The following is a 24568-nucleotide window of genomic DNA, read 5'->3' on the forward strand; positions in this document are numbered from 1 at the left end:
GTCGATTTATATTCTTGTTTACCAGCTGTGCTGGCGAAACGGCTGCCAGAAACAGTTCTCCCATACTCAGAACGGAAAACAAGGAATTCCTCGAATAGACAGAAAAACGCCATTTCAGACTTTCAATACGCTTTTCTTTTTCCTCTTCCTATCTTTTATTTCCGTCTATCTCCCGCCCTTTTTCTTTTTTCTTTTCTTTTCCTTTCTTTCCTCTATAAATTGATATTCGTTGAGCTTTTCTCCACGATTCGATTGGAGTAAACGTTAAACGGAAATCCTTTCGTCGATGAACCTTCCTTCTTAACGAGGTCTTTTACCCCTCTTTTGTTTCAATAACTTTTCTCGTCCCTCTGGCCTACTTTTAACAAGTTTCTCATTTGCCTTACTTTTCAATGGCGAAAAGACGGGAGAAAGGTTCTTTCATATTAGAAGAAATTGCCTTATTTTCTGACGATGCGTGAACGCTTTCATTCACGAAACCGCTTCTTCTATTTCTTCCGTTACTGTACGCGCCTTTTACGATGGTTCGTATTTCTGCTTTTTCGAATTTCATTCAAAGGGAGAGGATTATTCGAACAATGATAAAAGCAGTGACTTTATTTAACAACGAACTATATTTAATTGGACTAGTCCAACAACTGATTTTATATTGGTTAATATCATGGTTAATGATATAAATTATATTGTGCTGACAATAAATATATTAATAATATCATTGTTCACCCCTCCCCCTCAAATGATAGCTCTTCATATTCTGGAACGTTCTTATTCGTATTAGAACAAAGGAAATTTAGTCTAATTCTTGTAGCAAGCGTTCAAATAATTTCGTCTGAAATTCTCAAAAAAATATAGTCTAAAATTTTGAATCTAAAATCCGTGTGGTGTCCAATATTGCAAGATTCGATCATCGGACAAAACAAACTAATTCCTCGATACTAATTATTATGAAGCTCGATCGCGTAATAATTCTTGGAAATGAAATAAAGAATAAATCGTACTGTTTCAGAGGCCTGGAGCACGAGGACGTACTGTTGTCAGGAAGACGGTTGCAACTCAGCTCCATCGTTCGTATCTAGCAGCTGCTTGACGATGCTTGCGATCACGATGGCGGCCTTTCTGATGCTTCGTGGCTAATACGTCGTTTCCGGCGACCAAGAGACCGCGAATGGAAGCAACGGGATCCCTGTAACGCGAGAATCACCGCGCTAACCGATTATCGTCGATTATTGTCCTGGCCCTCTTGCTGACTGGACGCTGACCAATCGATAGTCGTCGCCGATCGATCGGCCCAAACCCTATCGCGTTCCTACCCTAATCGATTTTTCTTATCGCCGTTTCTTGTTTCGACTTTGACTTTCAACGCTGATTTTGATTCTGCACGTTGGATAATTTCCTATAATCACCCCTCGCGAATGCAAAATATTTTCTGCTTCTTAATAGCAACGACTTATTTCTCCTTCTTGTTCTTCTTCTTCTATGAATTGATTTTAGTCACGAGATTGGAACAATGATAATCATTTAGGATAATATCGTTAAACGAATGGAAAATCTTTCATGACTTTTATTCTCGTCCATTTTCTCTTCTTTTCTCCCGGAGCAATTTATCTTTTCATTGTTGAAAGAAATATCTATCGGAGAACTGTATTTGCTAATGAACATGGTTTTACTAGTATAATACTCGGTTCGAACAAATTCATGTACAGATAACAACAAAATATAAATAACCAAGTGGTTGAATCATTCCTTGTGGTTGAAAGTAATTCAAATATAAGTAGGAACACGATTCTCTTCCTTTCAATTTTTCAGTCTTTGTTTTCTAGAACCATTCGCGAACGATATTATTCAGCTTAAATTTATTATATTAGCCATTTAAAATACTTTTATTTCGTTCTACAAATAAGGCTAATTGCGAAAAAATTCAATTTTCTTTCTTCTCCTAGGAACTCTTACGCGGGTACTCTTCTCCCCGGCCGAAACATTTCCGACATATTCCCAATCTAAATGCATATTTTTATATAAATTAAACGTATATTCTAAGTTTTCAAATATTTAGCATCGTAATTATTATAATCGCCGGCGTATATGTTGCCTAGTAAATTATTTTATATAATAATTCTGTTGACGCAATTATTATGTCCTTGCGAAACGAATCGAATATTCATTACCATTGCATCTACACTCTTAGAAGAAGAGCATCATACCGAACTTGTAGTTACCCTATATACTGTTCCATAAATTCTCAACTATCGGTATACTCGAATAAAAATTGACGACAAAGCAGGTTGCTAAGATACTCCTTATAAGACAGAAAGTACTAATTTTAAGCGTTCTTACATTTATTTCATCCTCTGAGGAGACAAAGTTAAATTTTAGTAGCAACAAAGAAGAAACTCGGTCTTACCGGTGAATTTCCATCGATCAAACCGAATTTACATTATTTCACTTTAGAGGAAAGGTGTAAATTCGGCTTCGGATGTTCTTCCTCTTACGCTGTTGCTCGCCTCCAACATCTTCGCTACTGATCCTTCCATTCGATTTATTCCAAAACTTTCCATTCCATCACTGTGTTTCCTTGACTTCCCGTTCGCGGTTGCGTCCCGTCGCCATTATGAGCGTTGGATTTCTTCAGTCAGGCGTCCGCTCAAACTCGAGTTAAACCAATGAAACTCATTCTTCGAGATTTTGAACGTGTACTTCGATATCTTATTCGTATTATGTACTCGTTTTGAACATTTTTTAGTATCGTGGAATAATTTTTCAACTTCTTAACTGATCAAACTAAGTTAATTCACTATTTAGATTCACGATTCACAATTAAATATAATTTTTGTATTTATAGAATATTTATTATTTAATCAACTAACCGTTATAGGTTTCATTTGGGGATTAAACAAGCTATATCGCATAGAAGACTTTTATTTTCGAAATAAACGATATTCAAAAACATATCGATCGAATCTACCGAAAATATAGATCTAAACCTGTTGATAAATCTAGAGCAAAGAATGAACCTAAATCTATAAAAAATAACCTGAAAATATTGGAAATGTTTTTATATACAGGTATATGTAGGTATGTATGTACGTACATATGTATGTATAAATACATACACACATAAAATAATACAATAATCTTAAAAAAGAAGTTATTTATCACTACCACATTGATATATCGTTTCATTTTTGTTAAACATGAAAAACAAACATAAATTATACCACGTTTATACTTGCATCGGATAAAGCCGCCTTATTAAATTAAATGTTTACATTGTATTTGATTTATCTAAACTCTGCAGATATTCTAATTTATAATTATTCATCGTTCAATTTTTTACTTCGACTTTAGTAGTTTTTCTTTTTCATCTTATGTCGATTGGGAGGCTCGAAGAGTACGGTAGATTTCTCTGTCGAAAGTGAATTTTACTTGGCATTCTGTATTTAACAAGAACGATGATCTTTTTTTCATTTTCAATGAAAAATTACTCCCTCCCCGTATTCTTTGTTCGCCGCGAAACCTTACTTCTCCGCTTCCCGCCTTAAAAGACTTTTCCTTTGGTTCTCGATAATCGATTTTCGATTTCTTCATTCCCTCAGAATCCTGCTCATTTTACAATCGGTTTTCCATTTGGCTCCTCAACTTCTTCCATTTACCAAGCTTATTCTTCCACATTTTCCTTCGTAACGCCTGCTTTTTTGTTTCTTCGCTGAACCTTTCCCGATACTCGAAATATGTTTTTCGAGTCGCTCCTTCCAATCTTCCACGACGTTCGTCCGATCCTTTTTCTCAACGAGACAAATCAATAAATAAAATAAATCAAAACGGAAGGGAGACAAAAATATAAAATAAAGCACAAACAAAAGAAATATTAAGCCAAATATAACCGCGACGACTATCGATTCCAGTCGAGCAAGGATGGTCACCGTGATCACGAGGCAAAATATGTCGGACCACAAGAAACTCGTGCTCGTGATCTCGATGACGAATGAGCGCCAAACGTGAAATCGGAAACAAAAAAGAACACAGCGCGAAGATAAAGGGATTCCCAAACTGGCTGGATCGTTCGTGGTCGATCCATCTTTCTATAGATCGTAAGATTTCAGAACGAAAAAAGATGGAGGATTTGCGGGTAAACAACGCGATGAAAGTTGAAGAAGGAGAAAGATAGGAACCGCGAAAGAAAAAAGATTGAACCCGCGTGAATATACATACAATGTATATTATGTAACCTACATACAGACAACAGTTTAACGAGGAACAGTGAGGATAATAATGATAACGTTATTACTATGGATTATTATTACTATTATTATTATTGATTTATTATTATTATTATCGTGAATTATTATTACTATATTGCTACTAATTACTACTAATCACTACTATTACGATTAACTATTACCATTACTAAAGATTAACGACACTAAACAGGAAACATCACACCGATTATACATAAACTGAATTATGCATATATGTATGTATGTGTGTGTGTGTGTATATATATATATATATACATATGTATACATATGTATATATATATACACACATATATACATAGTAGAGATAAAGACCGATAGACGGCGAAATTGAGTGGAAAGTTTGTCGATTATTATTACTACCGTATTGTAACTTGTAACCGCTTTGAAGTAGCCTTAATAATTGTAATTAACGAACGCACGCGTGAGATATTAAAACAAACTGCGTGTACGTTATTGGTTGGCGTGAGGGGACAGCGCATTGCCCCGTTTCAATTCTCTCTACATTATATCTTTCTTTCTTTCATTCTTCTTCTTCTTTTCCTTTCTTGCTAAATCAAATCTACCAGGAAATCACCCTGTGGAATCTCGTGAGATTTTAAATTTAAGGAATAGCTTCTCAATCAACAGTTTCAATTTTTTCACAATTTCACTATTTCCACACTGCTCACAAGGTCTGTCAATTAACAGATCATTCGTCTAACGATGAATCGATTATCAAGAGTAGAGATTTACGAGAGTAGCGATTGTCGCACGAGGTAGTTTCCGGTTCCATTCTATCACCGAAGCACCGGATTACATGTCCAATGCTCTTTCTCTCTCTGTCTCTGTCTCTGTCTCTCTCTCTCTCTCTCTAGGCTTTAGAAATTTAAATCAAATTAAAAAAAGCATAAATTTTCCTTTTCTACCAAGTTCTTTAATTTTTTTTTTTTATTAAATGGTAAACCGTCGTGCTCGCGATTTTTTTAATAATTTTACAAATTAAGTAAGAAACAAAGTGCCACTTATTTTCAATTGTCATCATTTTTAAAACACGGAATTCGGTCACATGATCGAGATCGAAACGAGCGCATCCGCTCTCTTCTCTCCGCTGACCAGCGTCTGAAAATTCCTAAACAGTATGAACGTAGTACTATTCATAGTAGTACTATTAGTCGGTAAGAGTAAGCCAAGCGAGTCACAAAACTGTAGAGGAAACGGTAATCTATCAGTTTCGCGAACGAGTGCAAAGAAAAACTAAAAAATCTAAAAAAAAGATCACGAACGTAGCGCGTCAGAAATTTACTAGCGATTACATATCTGTTCTTGTGAAATTAGGCCAAGAGACGATTTATCTAAAGTGAGACTTAGCTCGAGTCTAGCGTAAACGATACTTAACGCTTAATCAGTTTCCCGTCATGGATGTCGACCGATCGATTAACGTTGTTGTTATTGTTGGGCGAATGTTTCGAGGTAGATATAGTAACGTGAGACTATGAAGCGTAAAGTAAATATTTAAATTATTCGATTTCTTTAGGAAGATAACGCAAGTAAGCCGATTTATCTAGTCGCGGGTTTTTGATGAAACGTTATTTCATTCACGATGAAAAAGTTAGATTAAGTTTGGGTTAGGTACTGCCATTATGCACTGCAATGGAAATTTGTGAATTTGAATAGATAATGGATATAACGGAGAAATAGTATAACATGTACACGACAAAAAGAATTAAAGGTGGGAAAGTTAGCGCAGAATGGAATGGAATTTGAAATAAAAATTTCTCGTCTGGCGAGATCCGACGTAAAAATATATCAAGGCGCATCAAGGAAAGTACATGCATATACGATGATGAAAATTGTTTTAATATTCAGTGGTATCAGTATTGGAAATTTGTCAAGTCACGGTATCATGCGATATGGTACAAATATTAGAAATTTGTCAAACGTTGTCACGTTGCAATATTCGTCATTCTTCCGATATTCACACCATATCCTTCTGCGCAACTATTCTTATATATAGTTAATTATATACAGGCGTGTATATAATTAATATTCTGGTACTTACAATTAGTATAACGAAAGACACGATCACGAATTGAACTTAACAACGACACAACACGAACCACTCGTTGAAGCTTCCAATGTTTAAATCCGATAGCAATAAGGCGCTTCAGGCTTGAATTACGAAAAGCTACACGAGTTATCGATTTGATAATTAATTAAGAAAGATGTTTCGTCAGAGACGCAGGAGAAATCGAGTACGAATATCCTAATTCTATGATATTTTGAAGTAAAGAAAGAATGTTCGCATTACGGGCACAATCGTCGTGGATTGCCAGTTCAAGTATCGCTTACACTTTATCCATGTATTTTTATAACGCAAAGTGGTGTACGCGTAGATTCACGATCGTTGTGGCTCAAACCTCCATCTTCCACGCAGACATATGATACACGCGTGCATGATGATTGAACTTAACCCTTTCATAGGCGGCGAAAATAGTTGAAAATAAATTTCCCTCTTCCTCTATGCTGCTAAATCAAACGCGTAAACAATCGTAGAAAACGGAAAATCAAATTTTAGTATAAATATGAATTTAATAAAATATATTCGGCACAGCTGATGATATTTACCGCCATATTATTTACCACCCTTGTTTCTAAGGGATGGTACAAAGGAAAGAGATAAATTGGTTTTACCGAACTAATCGCACGTTTTATTTAATATGGTTTATGTTGAAAATATCGTATTAAAATTGTGATTGTACACGTGTGATAATTAATAAGCATCTACTACCCTTATTCGTAAGCAATGGTAGAAAGAAAGAGAGATAAATTAATGAAAACAAACATAGAATATATTTTATTGAATACGATGCTTTGTACTGAAATTGTTGCTTTCTTACAAAAATTAGTAGCGTCGAAGAAAATTTTGTGCCCACGAAAGGGTTAAGAGAAATCAAAAGTAGTAAAAAAAAACATAGATTTTTAATGATCTCTACCTCGAATCATTTCGTATTGTTATACGTATACAATAGAGAAAGGATTGTGAGAAGAAAAGGACGAAATGACTCATTGAAGAAGAGAAGAGAGAACGAGATCAATGAAATGCTTTCGAACAATAAATTAACGAGTTGCAACGCCATATCACGATAATTCTAGACGACTTCTTTAGCGTGTAAGATTTTACTATATCCAACGAGGGAGTCGCTGTCTGTAACGATAATAAATCTAACATCGTTCCAAGCTCTTAATAAGTTGGCAAAGGTCAACGAGTAGACGAGAATAAAGAACGGAGTAAACGAGAAATTAGAAAAAAGACAAGCTTGCGCCTGAAATCGAAGAAACGCGTGTCGCGCAAACGAAGACCGACGTGCGCACGTGGACACATGATTTTCGCGAGAAAAAGTTGTTTGTGGCTGCGAGTATAGATGTTACGACGCTCGCTTCCAACACTGTTTTGATAGGTACGTTATTAAAGAGGTTCGTGAGAGATAAAAACCGATAAAAAAACATACGTCTAAATAAGACAATTGTCCTTTTTTACTTCCTCTTTTTTCGTTTCTTAATTTAAAGTAAATAGTATGCGCAAAGAGAAGGACGAAGGGAAATGCGAGATCAGAGGGTTAAAAACTTAAGAAGAGTTGCGCAAAACTTTATTCGCTCGCTTCGGTGAATGAATAAACTCGTACTGTCGTCTTCTCTTTTTTCTTCCTGTAATGGTTTAGAAAGATGGTGGTAAGAGACGAAGTAGAGTGTGAGACTAGAAAGGGAAAAGAATTTTATGAAAGTTCATTTGTTCTTTACGGTGAATTATAAATTCCTGCGAGTGTACTAATAATTTGCATTCCGACGATTTATTATTTAGCGTGATGTGCGATTTATGTAGCGGTGGCTTCGAGTGCAAGAATTTTATTCTTGTGTTATTTTTCATTTTATTAATTATCGTGGAAGGAATTAACAGTTCTCGAAGTTTTAAAACGAAAGAGCAAGAGAGACAAAAGTGGTCAAAAGTGGAAAGAGCAAAGTGGTCAAGCTGGCTCATTAGATGGATATATACAGGGTGTTCGGCGGCAGATGTAACAAAATTTAAGGAGTGACTTTTCAAGCTAAAATAAAATGAAAGTCGAGAATAGACTTGACAGCATATCGGAAATTTTGCATAGAGTAGAAAGGACTAACGTTTCCTCGAATTCTTTGCCTCTGTAAATAACTAACAAGTATAAACATAGTAGCAGGTATAAACGATGTTTATATAAATTTCACACATGCACCGCGATCGTCCCGTCCGCGGCTGACCACACAACAATCGTATCAAGGATAACGATCGTTTTATATTACAGTAAACGTTCAATATAGCCTCTGTTTTCTTGCAAATAAGGTACATAAGAAGCACGATACATACAAGACACACTGTACACGCTCCACTGTACATACAGCTGCATACACTACACACCCAAATCACTCGCGTTGCAATGAAATAATACTTGATATTTCTCTTCTCCATGGAAATACATAGTTTGGTCGACTACAACTGCTGGTTTTCAAACCTCGACGCAAGGAACGAGGTGGAAGTAGAAGCTCGACCAACCGCACACTTTTCACGAGCTTCCGGTGGACCGCGTACTCGCGGTCGAGATTTCTGCCAATTACAAGACCGCATCGAGTGCTTGATTAAATTTGTAGAAACGTTCCACCACCAACACAGAAACGTGTAACTATATGTTAAAAGTGGAGAACTGTGTCGCGGAGGAATCATCCGTTGGGTAGCTGATCTCAATCATTTCAAAGAATATGCTTTTTACAATTACGTAGCCTTTATGTAGTCATTGTAGAAATTACGTGGTAGAGTCAAGACAAGATTGGATTTCGTGTAGAAGGTCGGGGAATAGAACAGCTGTTCTACTTCTGTACATTGTATTTCAGTGATTCAAGTACCAGGGTGCAAGTAGATATTATTATTATTAGGATTCGGATCGAATAACTAGAAAGTTTCGAACCTTCTGGGACTATGTGCAACAAAAGAGAGAAATAACAAAAGATAAGAACAATACAAGTTTTAAGTAAATTGCGACTAAACGACGCAAATCCGAACTTTTTAGTCGTTATAGAAGCACTTTGAGAGATACACAGAGATACAGCCAAGTGCGATCAAACCATAACCAAGTATGTTGAAATATTCAATAAATATGTATACTTTAACCATTTATCAAAGTTATTTAGCCGATATTTTTTAAATGCATATCCTATATCGAGTAATAAATGTATACATTTATTAAATTGTCTGCTTGTACTCTAGCTTTAACAAAATAAGTCGTTTATTTGTGCTATCGTGCAACAGATTCCGTCCGTTTTATTATAAATCCTGTTAAAAGTTTCATATTGCAACGCACCTTTTTCTGCTTTCACCGTGGCATGATAATGATTACCGAGAGAGAGACATTGAATTGCGACACGCATAGTCCTATAGGGCAAGTATATTACGTCGTAAACGGTGGATTTTCCGAACACAGGCTGGAAACATAGAAAATCAGACTGGAAATGTTGCTTGAGATGTTCTACCTGTGGATATTTTATATTGTAAATATTTTATATTCAAAGACTTGTATCAGCACGTGAAAGAGATTCTCAGAGTTTCTTTAAAAACGGCTGCATATCTAATTGCAGTTTTTCGAAATTCGACTGTGTTACGTTATTTATTTTAGAATTTGTACGCTCTGTTGTCACAAACGATCTCACAGAGCGTACCGATTCTTTAATAAGTGTCGTCAACGATTACCACCTCCTGTGAATTAATCAAAACCATGAACTTTGACAAAGAACGAGTCTCAAATGATTTAGAGCAAGAAGATGATTCTATTCTACGATATATATGCATATATAGATATGAGGATAAACACACATTTTTAGTTTATGGAATCTGTTTTGATAAACGATTAAATAATAAAGCAACTATTAAGAAACGGAATCGTTTTATTTTTCTACTTGGTAGACAATTCCAGATATAGATGTATAGATGTTTCGGATACAAAATTTAGGGTGTCTAAAAAAAGCAGATTACAATTCAAAAGCAGTCATCAGTTTTAGCCCGAAAACCGAAGCGTGCAGAAGTGTGTCTAGTGCCCTGTGAAGTTCACAAAACAACACGTGACGCTCATCCGTCGAAAGTGAATCGAAACAAACATAATCCAAGTGTTTCCTATCTTATTAGTGAAAAACCCCAACGCTCCTAAGCTCTACCCGAATCATAGCCTCATAGCCTCTCGAGTAGTTATTCAACTTGAATTAAGCTTAATTGAAGCTCGATGATGGCCCAAGAATCGCGACCAGGCTCCCTTGTGTAAGGCCATGATTGCACCGCGCTACCTCCTCCGTGGCAGGGGGGCAATATATCCCTCCATACTGTTGACACCAAAAACATTAAAAAGCGTAAACTCGAATCAGTTAAAACAAACGCAAACGCTAATCAGAATGAACAGTCAAGAAGCTGTGTAACCACATACAATAGATACTCAATACTAGAATTCACAAACGACTCCACGGACGTTGCAGATTCACCAACTAACCAACACACGCAAAAAAATTCCCCTCCCCCACCTATATTTGTTGACCATGTCATCGATATACAAACAATGGTAAAGTCCATTGAGAAAGAAATCAACAAAGAGGAATATAAACTAAAAATAAACAACAACCAAGACAAAATTCTACCGGCTAACCCAGGCACATATAGAAAGATAACAAAACTATTAAAAACATTGAATGCTAACTATCACACCTACCAACTTAAACAAGAAAGACCTTATCGAGTGGTACTGCGCAACATCCACCACTCGGCTAACTTAGACGAACTGAAGTTCGAACTCCTTAAACTTGGTCATGAAGTAATTAACATCAGCAACATAAGACATAGAATCTCAGAAACCCCGCTATCCCTATTCTTCATCGACTTAAAACAAAAACCAAATAACAAACAAATCTATAACATAACTCGACTAATGAACTCGGTAGTAAAAATCGAACCTCCTTTAATAAAAAAAAGAGATAGTGCAATGTAAAGGGTGCCAAAGGTACGGTCACACGCAAAAATACTGCAACCATACCTTCCGCTGCGTTAAATGTGCAGGTACACACCCCACTGACCAGTGCAGTAAATCACCGGAAACCTCAGCGAAGTGCATCCACTGTTAAGGAGACCATCCTGCTAACTACAAAGATTGCTCAGCCTACAAAACCCTATACATAAAGAAGTATCCTAAACTCAGAGCCAAAGAGACAACCAACCAAATACCCAGTTCTCCTAAATTCACCACTACTTCAACCTCTTATGCCCAAGCAGTACAAGGAATCCAAAATAATCCGAATAGCCACAGGGACCGTTCTTAAAATAGTATCCGCAATCCATAAAACACAGACAACTTCTCTAGACTCGAAAAATTAATCGAAAAACAATCAGAACAAATAAATAACTTACTATCATTATTAACACTCATCATGGATAAATTAATTTGCCTCGACGCAAAATAAAACCAAGAAGCATAGCTCTTTGGAATGCCAACGGTCTAGCTCAACACAAATACGAACTAGAATTCTTCCTAAAACAACAGCAAATCGACATAATGCTCATATCTGAAACCCACTTCACAGACAAAAACTATCTGAAAATAAACGGTTATAACTTCTACCACACTCAACATCCCAGTGGAAAGGCCCACGGCGGCACCGGAATCATTATCAAATCCAGCATTAAACATTACGAGCTTCCATCATTCCAAAAGGACTACCTCCAAGCTACAAACGTAGCAATAGAAGACTGCCATGGCACAATCACCACCTCAGCAGTATATTGCCCTCCCAGACACTCCATTGCTAAAGAAGACTTCGATAACTTCCTTGATACCTCACCACATATGAACCCACATACAGACCCACTGATACTAACAAAATATCTGACTTACTTGACTCCTTCATAACTAAAAATATCTCGCCAAGATATGTCCAAATCAATTCCTCGGCTAATCTCTCTTCTGACCATTCCCCCGTTATAGCAACAATCGGTCAACAATTATCGAGAATCCACCTAATGGCTTTATCCAACTCACCAACTGGCAGCTCTTTAGAGAAGTCTTTAATCACTCAACTTCAGCCTCAATTTCACTAAAAACAAATGAAGATATCGAAACAGCCACGGAATACTTAAACACGGGCATAACAAACGCTATCCGCTCCTCCACACCTACTAAGACTTCTATCAGCAAACATGAATATCCCCATGACATATTAAAAAAAATCGCAGAAAAACGTAGACTAAGAAGAGTATGGCAGACCCATAGAACACCGGATGACAAACGCAAACTAAACAACGCAACTAGGAAGTTAACCAAAATCATCAAAAAATATAAAAACGGCTGTTTTCAAAAATATCTCGCCAATTTGTCCCCCACAGCTGACTCCAACTACTCACTATGGAAGGCTTCCAGGAAACTCACGCGTCCCCCGCAAATAATCCCTTCAATTCGCTGTCCGCAAGGCGGATGGGCACAGTCCTATAGATGAGCATAGTCCTAAAGAAAAAGCCAACCTGTTCGCTAAACACCTATCCAACGTATTTAAACCCCATTCCTCCAACATTGCCCCGGAAATAACGGAATATCTGCACTCTCCCTTCCAAATGTCTCCTCCTATTAAACCTTTCACTTCTCTAGAGGTTACAGAATTAATCCGTCGCCTAAATCCCAGGAAAGCATCGGGGCATGACCAAATAAGTAATAAAGCAATCAAGGAACTTCCCATAAAAGGGATTTCAATCATCACATCAATTTTCAATGCAATCCTTTGTCTTGAATATTATCCGAAGCCCTGGAAAATATCAATGATAACTCTCATCCCTAAACCCGGAAAACCAATACAAGAAACTAGCTCCTATCGCCCAATTAGCCTTCTACCCACTTTATAGGCAGATATAACACAAGAGTCAACAACCCATCACAACCCATTACTACTCATTACAACCCAACTACTTGACACGACGGACCAGATCCGCAGACTAAAAAGAAAATACCCTTTAGATTGAAGCATTAAATTCAACTAGAATCAACATAATATAAATTATTATAAACCAAGCTATTGTACCACGCCAAATGAAGTTACTTAAAATTCTCTACGAGAATTAATTGTAAATAGTCTACCAAAAAAAAAAAAAATTCAAAATCTGTGGCGGCACTTAGCAGCAACCCGGGTTCGAATTCCGGTGACCGGAGTCAGATTTTTCTTCCACGCCTATAAATGAGAAGAAAAAGCAGCAGTACCCCAGCAGCAGCGACATCTACAGCCAGCGCTACAATTATCACGGACAACATCTGCACCTCATTCCAATATATTAGATATTAGATACCTACTGTGTATATTATATTAGAAGAAGCCAGCTTATAACACCGAGAAAGTTTAAGTGCGTGGTAACGTAAATAGATAGGCAAAACAACCTCAAAAGCCAACCGCAATGTTATCTGTTCATCTTGGACTTGGCAAGTAGCGATTAGGTACATTAGGTGAATCACGGTTATACATCACAAACTAGAAGCTTTTACTGCAAATATGATATTTGCTTAATCTCCATCATGTATTTATGCTTGCTGCAGACACTGCAGAATATCCTAGATCTTTTCATCTGAATTTCATAATTTTGAAATTTGGATTAGATTTTGTATATTTGTAATTTGAATTGAATTTCGTGTATTCGAGCTCCAGGATTATTTATCTTAAAGATTTGAAATTTCAATTGAATTTTATAAGCTTGAGATTTAATCTTTATTTTCGATTCCCTTCTTAATCAACGTCAACATCAACGGATAAGAATGTTATGTTTGTTATTTCATATTTAAATCTGAAAACTGGCATTAAAGGTACATAGTTTCAATTCCAACTTACGTACGTAGAATCTGTATTTATTTTATACATCTGTATCCTTCATTCGTATCGCAATTTGTCATATAAACTTGATAATCATAAACAAACTGATTGTTAAACTAACAAACTGAAACTAGCCTCTAGACTTGATTGAAAATTAAAACTAATAGGAAAACAGGGCGTTGCAGGTACAGTTTCTACAAAGTTCTATTTACAATTACAGAACACAGTAATCAGTGTCGAATACCATTTATTGCTCGAATCTCTCGGCTTGATAATTGCATTGAAGCAATTAAACTTTCTTTACAAAAGTTTACATGCCATTTACAATACGTGATTTACTCCCGTTTGTCTCGTTTTTTCGTTCGATCCTGACTCACCACTCAAGACGTACCAGAGGTATTTCACCCTCTGCCGCCGATAGACTTCGTTATCGTCAAATTCTGTGAGTTACTCTCATTCTGCTTTGCCAATTCTAAGTAGGAAGAAGCTTTATTTAAGTAACTGTGTGCCTATTTAACTATTCGACTAACCTAAACGCTTCATCATCAGCAAGTAAAGGAGAAGCACAGAAGAAGCAACATTTTCTCGTCAGTTTTCCATTCTGAAGCATGACACGTGGTAAATGAGCTCTCTCAAACTCTACTAAAAACAGACAAATGAAAGAAAAGGAAGAAATGGGCGAGAGAGAGAGAGAGAGAGAGAGAGAGAGAGAGAGAGTGAGAAGTAGGAAAAACCTACCTCATCGGCAAGCCTCGTTAGTGACTCGTTTCAAAAGGGGTAGTCATCTGGTTTAAAGTTCTTTCATGTTCGAGGATTATTCCAAGTATTGCATTTTCGTTTTTTCGGACATCTATTCTATTATTTGATTTAAAGTTAAGATATAACAGCAGCAATTCGTTCAGACGGCATAGACGTTGTTATGGGATATTATAGATTTGAAACCGTCCAAAGATGGTGCTGGTAAAGCTTGAATTTTTGTTTTCAATTATATCGAACCAAAAGGATGACAAATTAGTATTTTGAATTGTATAGAACGGATGGTTACAAGGAGAACGTAACACTATTGCAGAGTTTGTGGACTTGAAAAATTCGTAGCTACTTCCTGTGACGATGTTCGTAGATTAAATTAGAATTTTTCAGCAGCTATTCTTACAAGATACGATGAAATAATTAAAGTTTGCGCGAAATCTTCCGCGAAATGGCACTTTACAATATTTTAAAAAAATATTTGTGGCGGCACTCGACGACAACTATGACCGGACGACGGCAGCGCAGTAGTTAGCGTCTTTGGTTTACAAACGTTCGGATCCTGGGTTCAAATGTCGGCGCCCATAGTCCGATTTTTCTTCCACGACACCTTAATGAGAAGAAAGCAGCAGTACCCCAGCAGCGACATGTATCATACACCAGCAGTAGCACTATCACCACGACTACTATCGCACCTCATATCAAACGCCATATTATTAAATTAAATGATTTTCATATTTAATAGATGTAAAAAACAATTCTTTTTTGGCTGAAATTGTCATTAATTAATTTCTTTTTAGAAAAGTAATACCGATACATTTTTCGTGTTTCTTTCTTATCAAAAGAAATAAAAGAAAAATTGAATAAACAAACAAAATATTTATAAATAATGTAATTACCATATACAATTTAAACGCTAATAAGATGAACAAATTTCGAATACCTAAATATTTTACACACTACCTAACGTTTCTTCCTTTTACAACTTAAAAAGTCTATTTTCGCTTGTTTAAGATTTTCGCACATCGATCGTCGCGAAACGTCTACAATGTTGTCTGAAACGAGCAGATTTTGATCAGATTTTGTCGCTGCGGCACGAACTCGCCAACTTTTTCAAAGTCCTCTGGTTGTTTGTCTGAAACGAGCGGTGCCCCAGATGGTAGGTATGTATGTGATAAATCCGGGATTAACCATCGGAAACGCGAAATAAAACATTTTAATCCTGCAGATAACCTTCCACCATGTAGATTTCATATTTCTCTACGTTAAGACAGATAACCCTCTTCCTAAAATTTTTTAACATTTCTCCTTGTTTCTTCCATTTTATGCTTTATTTATTTATTTATTTTTATTTATTTCTTATTTCTTTTTTCCTCTTTTTTATTTTTTAGAAACGTTTCACAGGAAACAGCAACGTATCCTCGACTTAACACTTCCGTTTGTTCGTTCGAAATGTTGGAAACACGCATCTTCTGCTACACTCTAATTGTCTTATCCCTATTTCTGTTGAACACTTTGATATCAATCGTACATTATTATTAAACAGATCATATGTATATCACAACAATAATAATGATAGCGATAGTGATAGTAATGATAATGATAATAACAATAATAATAATAATAATAATAATGTAATATCGTAGAATAGATTTGAATTAGAGGTCGGTTGAAAATAGAAAAAAACCGTGTACGTCGTCTTTCGTGGTTTGTTTACATCCAAGAGCGCCTAGTAACAGCGACGCGAGAAAGGATAAGCAGCGTCAAAACAGAGGTACGGTTTCATATTTCAAGGAATGGCAATCGAGAGGCCAGAGTATGTGAGCCGAAAAGTGTGTATGTGTGTGAGAGGACGAGAGCAAGAACGAGCACGACCGGGCAGGAGTGTGTTGCGAGAGTCAGAGCGAATTGAGTCGTTGAAGAGTAGAGTCGTTAGAGCGAATTGAGTCGTTGAAGAGTAGAGTCGTTAGAGCTAATTGAGTCGTCGAAGAGTAGAGTCGTTAGAGGTTTTGAGTCGTCGAAGAGTAGAGTCGTGAGAATTGATAGAGTTGTTAGAGAGAGAGAGTGTGTGTGTTAGATTCGTTGTGACGAGAGTGGTCGAATAACTGTAAAGTTATTTGATATAGATACGAGTATTGCACTTAGTTTCCGTTAAATAAATATCGTTCTCTGTCCAATTTATATTTGTATATCCAATTTAATATTAATAAATTGTAAGTAATCGAAAAAAAATTTCTATCCTTATTTTTCGATATTACAATAATAACAACAACAATAATAATAATATTTCTCTTAATCGTTACACAGTACTTTATAGCCAAAGAAAATACAGAATGTATTCGGCAAAAATTTTATGCTTTTCGTTTTTCATTCGTGAAAATATCGTATGATCCTATTGATTAAATATCCGTACATCGCGGCACCATACACCATTGTGGCAGATGGTAATTTTTTATCCAAAAAGTTCGGTGAAAAGGTTCTTGCGGGAAGTACAGATTTTAAAAATTCGTTAAATCGTAATCGTAATAGTAATATTCTACGAATCTCTCTGCAGCAGAAGGATCGTTTTGCCTGCTTTCTCGTTCCAGCTTGAGTCTAACTGCAAAGAAACCTGAAATTTCGCTCGTTTCGCATTCGCAGAAATCCCAGATGTCTTTTTCCCACCTTCCCACAATTTCCATCCGAGAATACGATCGATAGCAGTCTGAACGCTGTTGTACGTCCATCCACGTGTCCTCAGCCTTCTTTGACGACGTTCCCGCGCGAGAATTCTTCTTCTTCTTTGACGACGTTTCCACGCGAGCATTCTCCCCCTTCGTCGGTCCACGGCTTTTTCCAGGTGAGGCTTGCTGGAACACTTCGAACAACAACGAAAGGAACGTTCTCCAGTGTCGACGTTTCCCCTGTTTTTATTTTTTTTTCATATTTTTCTTATTTTTGTCTTTTGTATCGCATTTTTAGTTTTGTTTTGTTTTGTTTTTTCTTTCTTTCTTCTTTTTTTTTGTTTCGATTTCATGAAGCTGTCGATCGTTTGTTTCTTTGAAATGGTTTTTTTTCAATTTTGGTTTGCTTTAGATCTCTCACTGTTCGTTTATGGTCGATTTCGGTATCGGCGGTTTGACGCGAGAATTCAAGAAGGGACGAGAGCATTCTGGCCGGCGGAAGTCGTTTCGATTTCTGTCGATTTTGCCAGCCCTTTACTCTTTCTTTTTACTGCAAGCAAAAAATCGTGAATCATACTGTTAACGCAGCAAGAAGAGGGCGGTCAACCTTTCCAGAGGTGAATTTGTGTTTTGTCTTTCGTGTTATATATATACGTATGTTGGGCTGAAAATCATAACGATGTATCCATGTCGAGATTTTGAGAAGGTATCTCAGCTGTTAAAAGTATGATCGAACGAAACTGGGTGAGCTTAAATCACTATAGGATTCTCAACCCTCCATACGAACACCTTTCTTCGTATCTCGAGTTTTTCGTCTTTTTGTTTATTTAACAATCTATTAGTAATAGTATTATTATAGATGTATTTATTGAACAGTATTGTAAATCAAACGTTCGTGTAACACACCACTGGAACGATCAACACTGCTACGTTCTACCCTGCTTCGGATCGCTTGGTTCAGCCAATCGTGTTTTTCTATCGTTAAACAAGTTTCCCAAGTTGAAGGAAAGTATGAAAGAGCCCTTTTCTTTAATCTTTTGCCTTATAACCTTTTTCGTACATACGTACATACGCACTTACGAAAATTTTAGCCGTTCACTGTTGTAATAAGAAGATATTATACCAAATTGTATGAAAATATTGAAATATTATTTATAATTTAAAAACTAGAAGCTGAGATTCAAGTTGAAAGTTACTCTAACGAACACGACATTACATTATGTCTTTGTTGAATTGAAATTATAACTTTTTTCCGTCTATAATATATAACCGTTATATAATAGTTTCAACACTTATAAACAATCTCTGGACGTGTATGCAATATCTTTGTTCGTATCATAGTGAATTATTTAAAAAATTATTAAAGGAATAGAATCTAAGTGAAGTTTTGTTTCGTTCATTAAATACTGTCATTTTAGTTGAAGAGTTCTAACTTTGGATTTTATATAATACATTCTTGCGCAATTTCTCATACGTTGTATACATTTGTTCCACGTTTCCTATAAATACATAATCATCCAGAGTCTAGGTATAAGACAAGGGGTTAATAGGTATATGCGTGTATCTTGTGCTTTAATTTCATGCTAAAGTTTCTCTCAAATACAAATACTCAAAGATAAAGGATGTTGAAAGAAAAAAAAACAAGTTTATTAAGTAAATTATGAGAGGAGGGAAGAAGAATAACGATGATTAATCTTCGACGAATAAATTTAGGCTATTTTTATTGACGATTTTGATACACTATTCAAAAAATTCGTGTCCATGAAGTTCGAACAGACCATACTCGAGCTATGCTCGATCCACAAAATTATTTAACAAAGTATCAAAGCTTCCGATAGGAATCTCTCTTTTCTCTTTTTAATCCAATCGAAAAAATCGAAAAATATCGAAAGTATGAGACGATCGAAAAAACAGAAGATGCAACCGAAAATTATAAATAACACAGTTGGAGAATTCTGTTAAACAATCCCAGTATATTTAAGTAGTATCTTCCAATCATTTATAAACAATTAAAAATACATTGGTCGGACTGTCACCTCGAATTTGAATTTGGCATTTTTCTTTTTTTCTTTTTTCTTTTTCTTTTTTCTTTTTTTCTTCTTTTTATGTGAAATCCGTTGAAAGCGGAATTTCACCGAGAAAACTGAATACATTTTCGCGATACTTTGACAGAATTCTAGTTGAAACTATACAAAAATTTGCCCTAGACAAGATGTCTCTCGTTCTCTATTATACGTGATTCTCTTTTGTTGTTTTTGTTTTATTCTAATCGTTTCGACTGACCTTCGAATCTCCAGCGCCGAGGAATACTAGACCTATAGCACCAGCATATGCCAATAGCGTATCCACCGCTTGCTGAGTCTCCAGAAGGATCCTAGTTTCGTTCATCCAGTCTCTGGCGATGGATCTTGACGCTCCTTTCAGGAGGTTCATGTAGCGGAGAGTCATCTTGAAGTCTCCACGATCGAGCCAATATCTGAAAGCAAAGATTCCAGAGCTATTAATCAATCTGTTAATCGGGGAGGACGAATTAAATCGTCAGTCAGATTCTAAATTTCTTCTTATTAATTAAATATCGATTTTACATGAAATGGAAATTATATTTATGTATACTTGAAAGAATTAAAATCCATTCCATATTAGAGAAATTTCTAGTTAACTGGATAATTTGGTTAACAGCTTCAAATATTGCGATTCAGATTCGTGATATTATTCGTTACATATAGTATAACTCAATTTTCTATAGTAAAACTAGACCTGCTACTACACCTACTAGTAAACTTTACTTTTCATTTCAATAACCATTGCGTCGTTTAATATCTCAATCATTGCCACGTACGTTTCATTTTTATCATCGAAATTTATAAAATTCATCTGGATCGAACGAATAGAATCGAAATATGACGAAGGAGATAAAGAGATAAAGAGATAAAAAACAGTTATGAAAATCAGTCGGAAATCAGAGTCTGATATCTGAGAATATCGTTGGCAGATGGTAGGCGAGGGGCTCGGGAAACTATCATCCGAATTACCTGTCGACCAATCAACGAACGAGTCATAGATATAAAAGCGTACTAGGCGAAAACCGGCAATTGCGCTCGTCACGAAAAATTTCTTTTCGAGTTTCGACTATTCGACCAAATTGCCTGGGCAATGGTTAAACTGCAGCTTTAAATCAACTTCTTGCACACCTCTGTATCATCTGTAGTATCTGTATTACGTTACATAGCTTCGTTTCCAACAAATATAGCCTACTTTATCAAAAGAACAATATAAACAATGCTTCGAAGAATCGGGATTTGACGCAAACGAGGTAGATCGCACAAGATAAGTAAAACCTGGATTATCAAGTGCCTGTGGATACAGATGCTCGGAGTATACTTGACATTTTTTTTAATATCTCGTTTGTTACGTCGCGCTTCAAACACTTCAACTTCCTTTATCCACAAATTTGAAGATTGAAGTAGGCGAGTTGAAATCGTTCCATTGATAACAAGCATCTCTCACCAAAAACTCGCAACTGTTAAAGGAACTATGACGGTTAATAACGTGTGACGCGTCATCCACTCTTGGAACGCAGTCGAACTCGAGGATGAATCGCTCATTTCCATTTCCATTTCCATTTCCATTTCCATTTCCATTTCCATTTCCATTTCCAGGCTAGGGGTTGATGTAACGGCTGTGTCGTCGATCGTTCTCCAAGAACTTCACCACGCGTATCGATTAATCGGCGCACGCCAGGATCGAGCTCTGTTTTGTCATGGATATCGTTACATAAAAATGGAAGAAGAACCTGTGATTGGTTTTGGCTTAATAGGCTTTCCGATAGAATTTCAATGAGAGTCGGGGAGATTGGATTGCATGTATGAAAAAAGGAGGGTACAGAAAATGGAAAAGGATTGTTTTGTGATTTGCGGACGTGTGTAATACGAATTCAAGTGAAACGTAAAACAGGAAAAACAAAAATATTCTATCGCATGCGTAAACAAGCAAAGGAGTACAGAAAGAGACGAGAATGTTGCAAGACGCAAGAAAGGCGAAAAAGTGTCGGGAGTAAAATTCGAGCAGCGTCCAGTGCCATTCGTCGGACGTTAAACTTCAATTTCCGATACTGTTATCAAGAATTAGTATAATTTTATCAATTACTAGGCTGATAATGCTAAAAGAAGAAATGAATTTATTAAAGAAGCCTGTATCGTGTACGTGATTCTCCAATTATTTAGAGCAGTTTATTTGAAAGATTCGAAGTTGCGGGAAAGCGGAAACATACTTTAGAAGTGTCTGTGACAATTTTATAGAACGAAGTTATTTAGAATTCGTTTAGAACGTTTAAAGAAACACACAAGAGGACAACTCTATACATCCTTTAACTTTATAAATGTCGTTGCTATTAATTGCGCACCATCACCGTATCAGAACTCGTTTGCTTCTCAAATTTGTAACATAAAATTGAGAAATTGCCGTGTGGTGCTATTCGCAATCGCGTGACTGTTTTATTATGGCTTGTTTATGGGTTGCGCCGTTTACCGAATTTCGATGCTAACAAGTTGAAAATCATTTGAAGAAACCAGCAAGACTTGTGTAAACCGCGAACAGCAACCATGAGCTCGTATCGTTAATGTTGCACAGCGGTATGACATTGCGACATGAGAACAACCAAGCCTTAATGCTGATATCGCAAACCAAGAAACAAGAGTTTCCCTCGCTTTACAAAAAGGTTCTCTTTCTTACATACCCTACATAATTCACGAAAATTCCGTAAATTATTCTATGTAATTCTCGTCAAACTACTCGTTTTCTAATTATCTTGAATTATTTGGGGTTCGTTCGCTCCGGAAAGTGAACGAATTTGACCAAAAATTTAATCACGAAATTCTCATACGACTAGAATAAACTGTCTAAAGAGAAGAAATTATTCATTATAAATAATTAATTACTGTTTTAGAGAATGGTTTTAAGCTGTTGGGGAACGCCAATATATATGTATTTATACATTTAGTTTTTCGTTCAGTCTAAATAAGATAATAATGGCCACTTACGATGTGCAATTTCAGAATATTTCCTAGTATTATTTGTCTTGTTCAATATTTATTTATAAATATATTTTAGATGCGCACAACTAAAAGATAAGAAATACTTGATTCTTTTTCTGACCTTAACGAATTCATCAAATTCATCAAACAGATTGAGAAAGTGTTGCTCGATAAATCTTTCAAATTCGCTCCTCTTTCTTAAATGCAATATATATAGTATAATAATATTACAGTTTTCTTTATTATTATTCTATTCTAAAATCTTGCCTAAAATAAAAAATCTCTTATAACTTATTTCAACAAGAATTTCATATATACCGACAACAAATTTTCAGAGCAAGAACACTTTTATAATTTATAATCCGGTGGAAAGTACGATATAAAGACGACTTCGTTGTTCGACCATCGATCGCCACGTTTCAACCCGTGGCCAGAGAGGCTGGCAAACGGTATAACAAAGTCTAGAACGTGTTGGTGAACAAAGGGTCGACGACAATATCGCCCCATCGTCATCAAATCGCATCGCAGTCGCCGCGCCAAGAAGAAACAACGAAAACGCGATTGAACGCGATGTTGATAAACGTGGGCCGGAAAATTATTTTCTCTGTTTGGTCACAGTTGCTCGCTCGTTCCTTCCACAGGAATTCTCTTCATCTGCTAATTAGCAGACGCGACCCGATTTTCACAATCATATTCGACACTGTAATTATGCTTGTACTGTGATTCCGCGTTAACAACCATTGATAGAAACTGCCTCGATTCGCTTTTACAACGATTAACTTTACTACCATACATTAAACTATGTATTTCTATTGGTTCTAATAGGGCTTCCAATATACACTTAAAACGTACTCTGCCCTATTTCTAATTTTCTATTTCATAATTCTTTTCTAACTAAAATAATTTAAATAATTAAAAAATGAATCTTTGAGAGGATTTGAATGATATAGGTTTGAACGAAAGTTTTCAGCCCAAAATTTTTCTTGTCTAAAGTAGACGTATCAGTGAGTACAAGAATATAAAGATATAACGTAGGTAATTGTGAACTTTTGAACAAAATTCGCCGAATATGAATAAATGAAGATAAAATGTCGGTTATATTTAAGCGAACTCGTCAGCACGCTACAAACTACGACTGAATTTTCTTTGATCGATAAATTGATAAATTTTGAATATATACATTATAATATCGATATATCTAATACAAATAAATGATTTCTTGGTACGTTTTCGTGGAATTGGTGATGAAACGGCTAGTGTAATATTTCTTCAAGTTGCACTATTTCTCCAACATATTTAACGATTCAGCGAAAATGAAGAATAATTTTTCAAAAATAAGTTAAATGTATCAAAAATAGTTCTGTTGCCAAGTTGACTATTTTCATTTACATTTTATCTACCAATAATTAAAATATTTATTTCTATATTATACGATATATGCATATACATACACACACACATATATTGCAAATAAATAAAAAGCAAACGATATAAATATATATATAAATATAAAATTAAGAACAGGAAAAATTATATTGGGAGAAAACAATAAATAACATTCGAAAATAACTACCAGATCGATGACTGACAGTAAAACAAAATTCAGGTCGGAAAAGGTACCTACCTGGCCCGATGAAGAATCTCGAATGTGTTAAGATTGCTCGCATCAATCGGCTTGTCCTCGATCTCACTTTGAGGAATGGGATTGGCGTTCTTAATCATCAAGTAGCTTTGAAGATAACTAAGGAAATAGACAGGCAGTGCAGCACCTTCCTCGGGTACCATGGCTAATCGTCTGGCCACCTCTTCCACCTGAAACGTAAAAATGGTAGAGCATAAATTTGTCCTGTCCCTCGAATAACTCCTTATCATAAACTTTGTAATCGTTAGATCGACCAGCCATCACTGAAAATCCATTGAAATAAAAAAAAAAAGGATAGTGGCATCCGAACTGCAAAATTTTTTATCTGAATGAGTTTTATCAACGGTA

At 36.0% G+C, this 24568-nt stretch overlaps 1 protein-coding gene across 12 annotated transcripts in view; it reads right to left on the bottom strand.

The window, feature by feature from the left end:
* Nucleotides 1-24568, bottom strand: part of LOC126870248 (MICOS complex subunit Mic60) — a 104865-nt gene that overhangs the window by 52594 nt on the left and 27703 nt on the right. For 6 of the 12 annotated variants that reach the window (XM_050627770.1, XM_050627769.1, XM_050627768.1 and 3 more), the window contains 3 exons: nucleotides 24203-24390; nucleotides 19829-20021; nucleotides 3206-17739 (listed from right to left, as the gene is read on the bottom strand). In XM_050627770.1, the coding sequence (XP_050483727.1) occupies nucleotides 17419-17739; nucleotides 19829-20021; nucleotides 24203-24390 (702 nt within the window). In that variant the 3' untranslated portion in view covers nucleotides 3206-17418. Of the gene's footprint in view, nucleotides 1-3205; nucleotides 17740-17788; nucleotides 18096-19828; nucleotides 20022-24202; nucleotides 24391-24568 lie in introns of those variants that run through there. The other 6 variants (XR_007691248.1, XR_007691247.1, XR_007691246.1 and 3 more) reach the window with 2 other exon arrangements.

The sequence above is a fragment of the Bombus huntii genome, chromosome 10, assembly GCF_024542735.1.
Source record: "Bombus huntii isolate Logan2020A chromosome 10, iyBomHunt1.1, whole genome shotgun sequence".
In the NCBI taxonomy this organism is placed as follows: Eukaryota; Metazoa; Arthropoda; class Insecta; order Hymenoptera; family Apidae; genus Bombus; species Bombus huntii.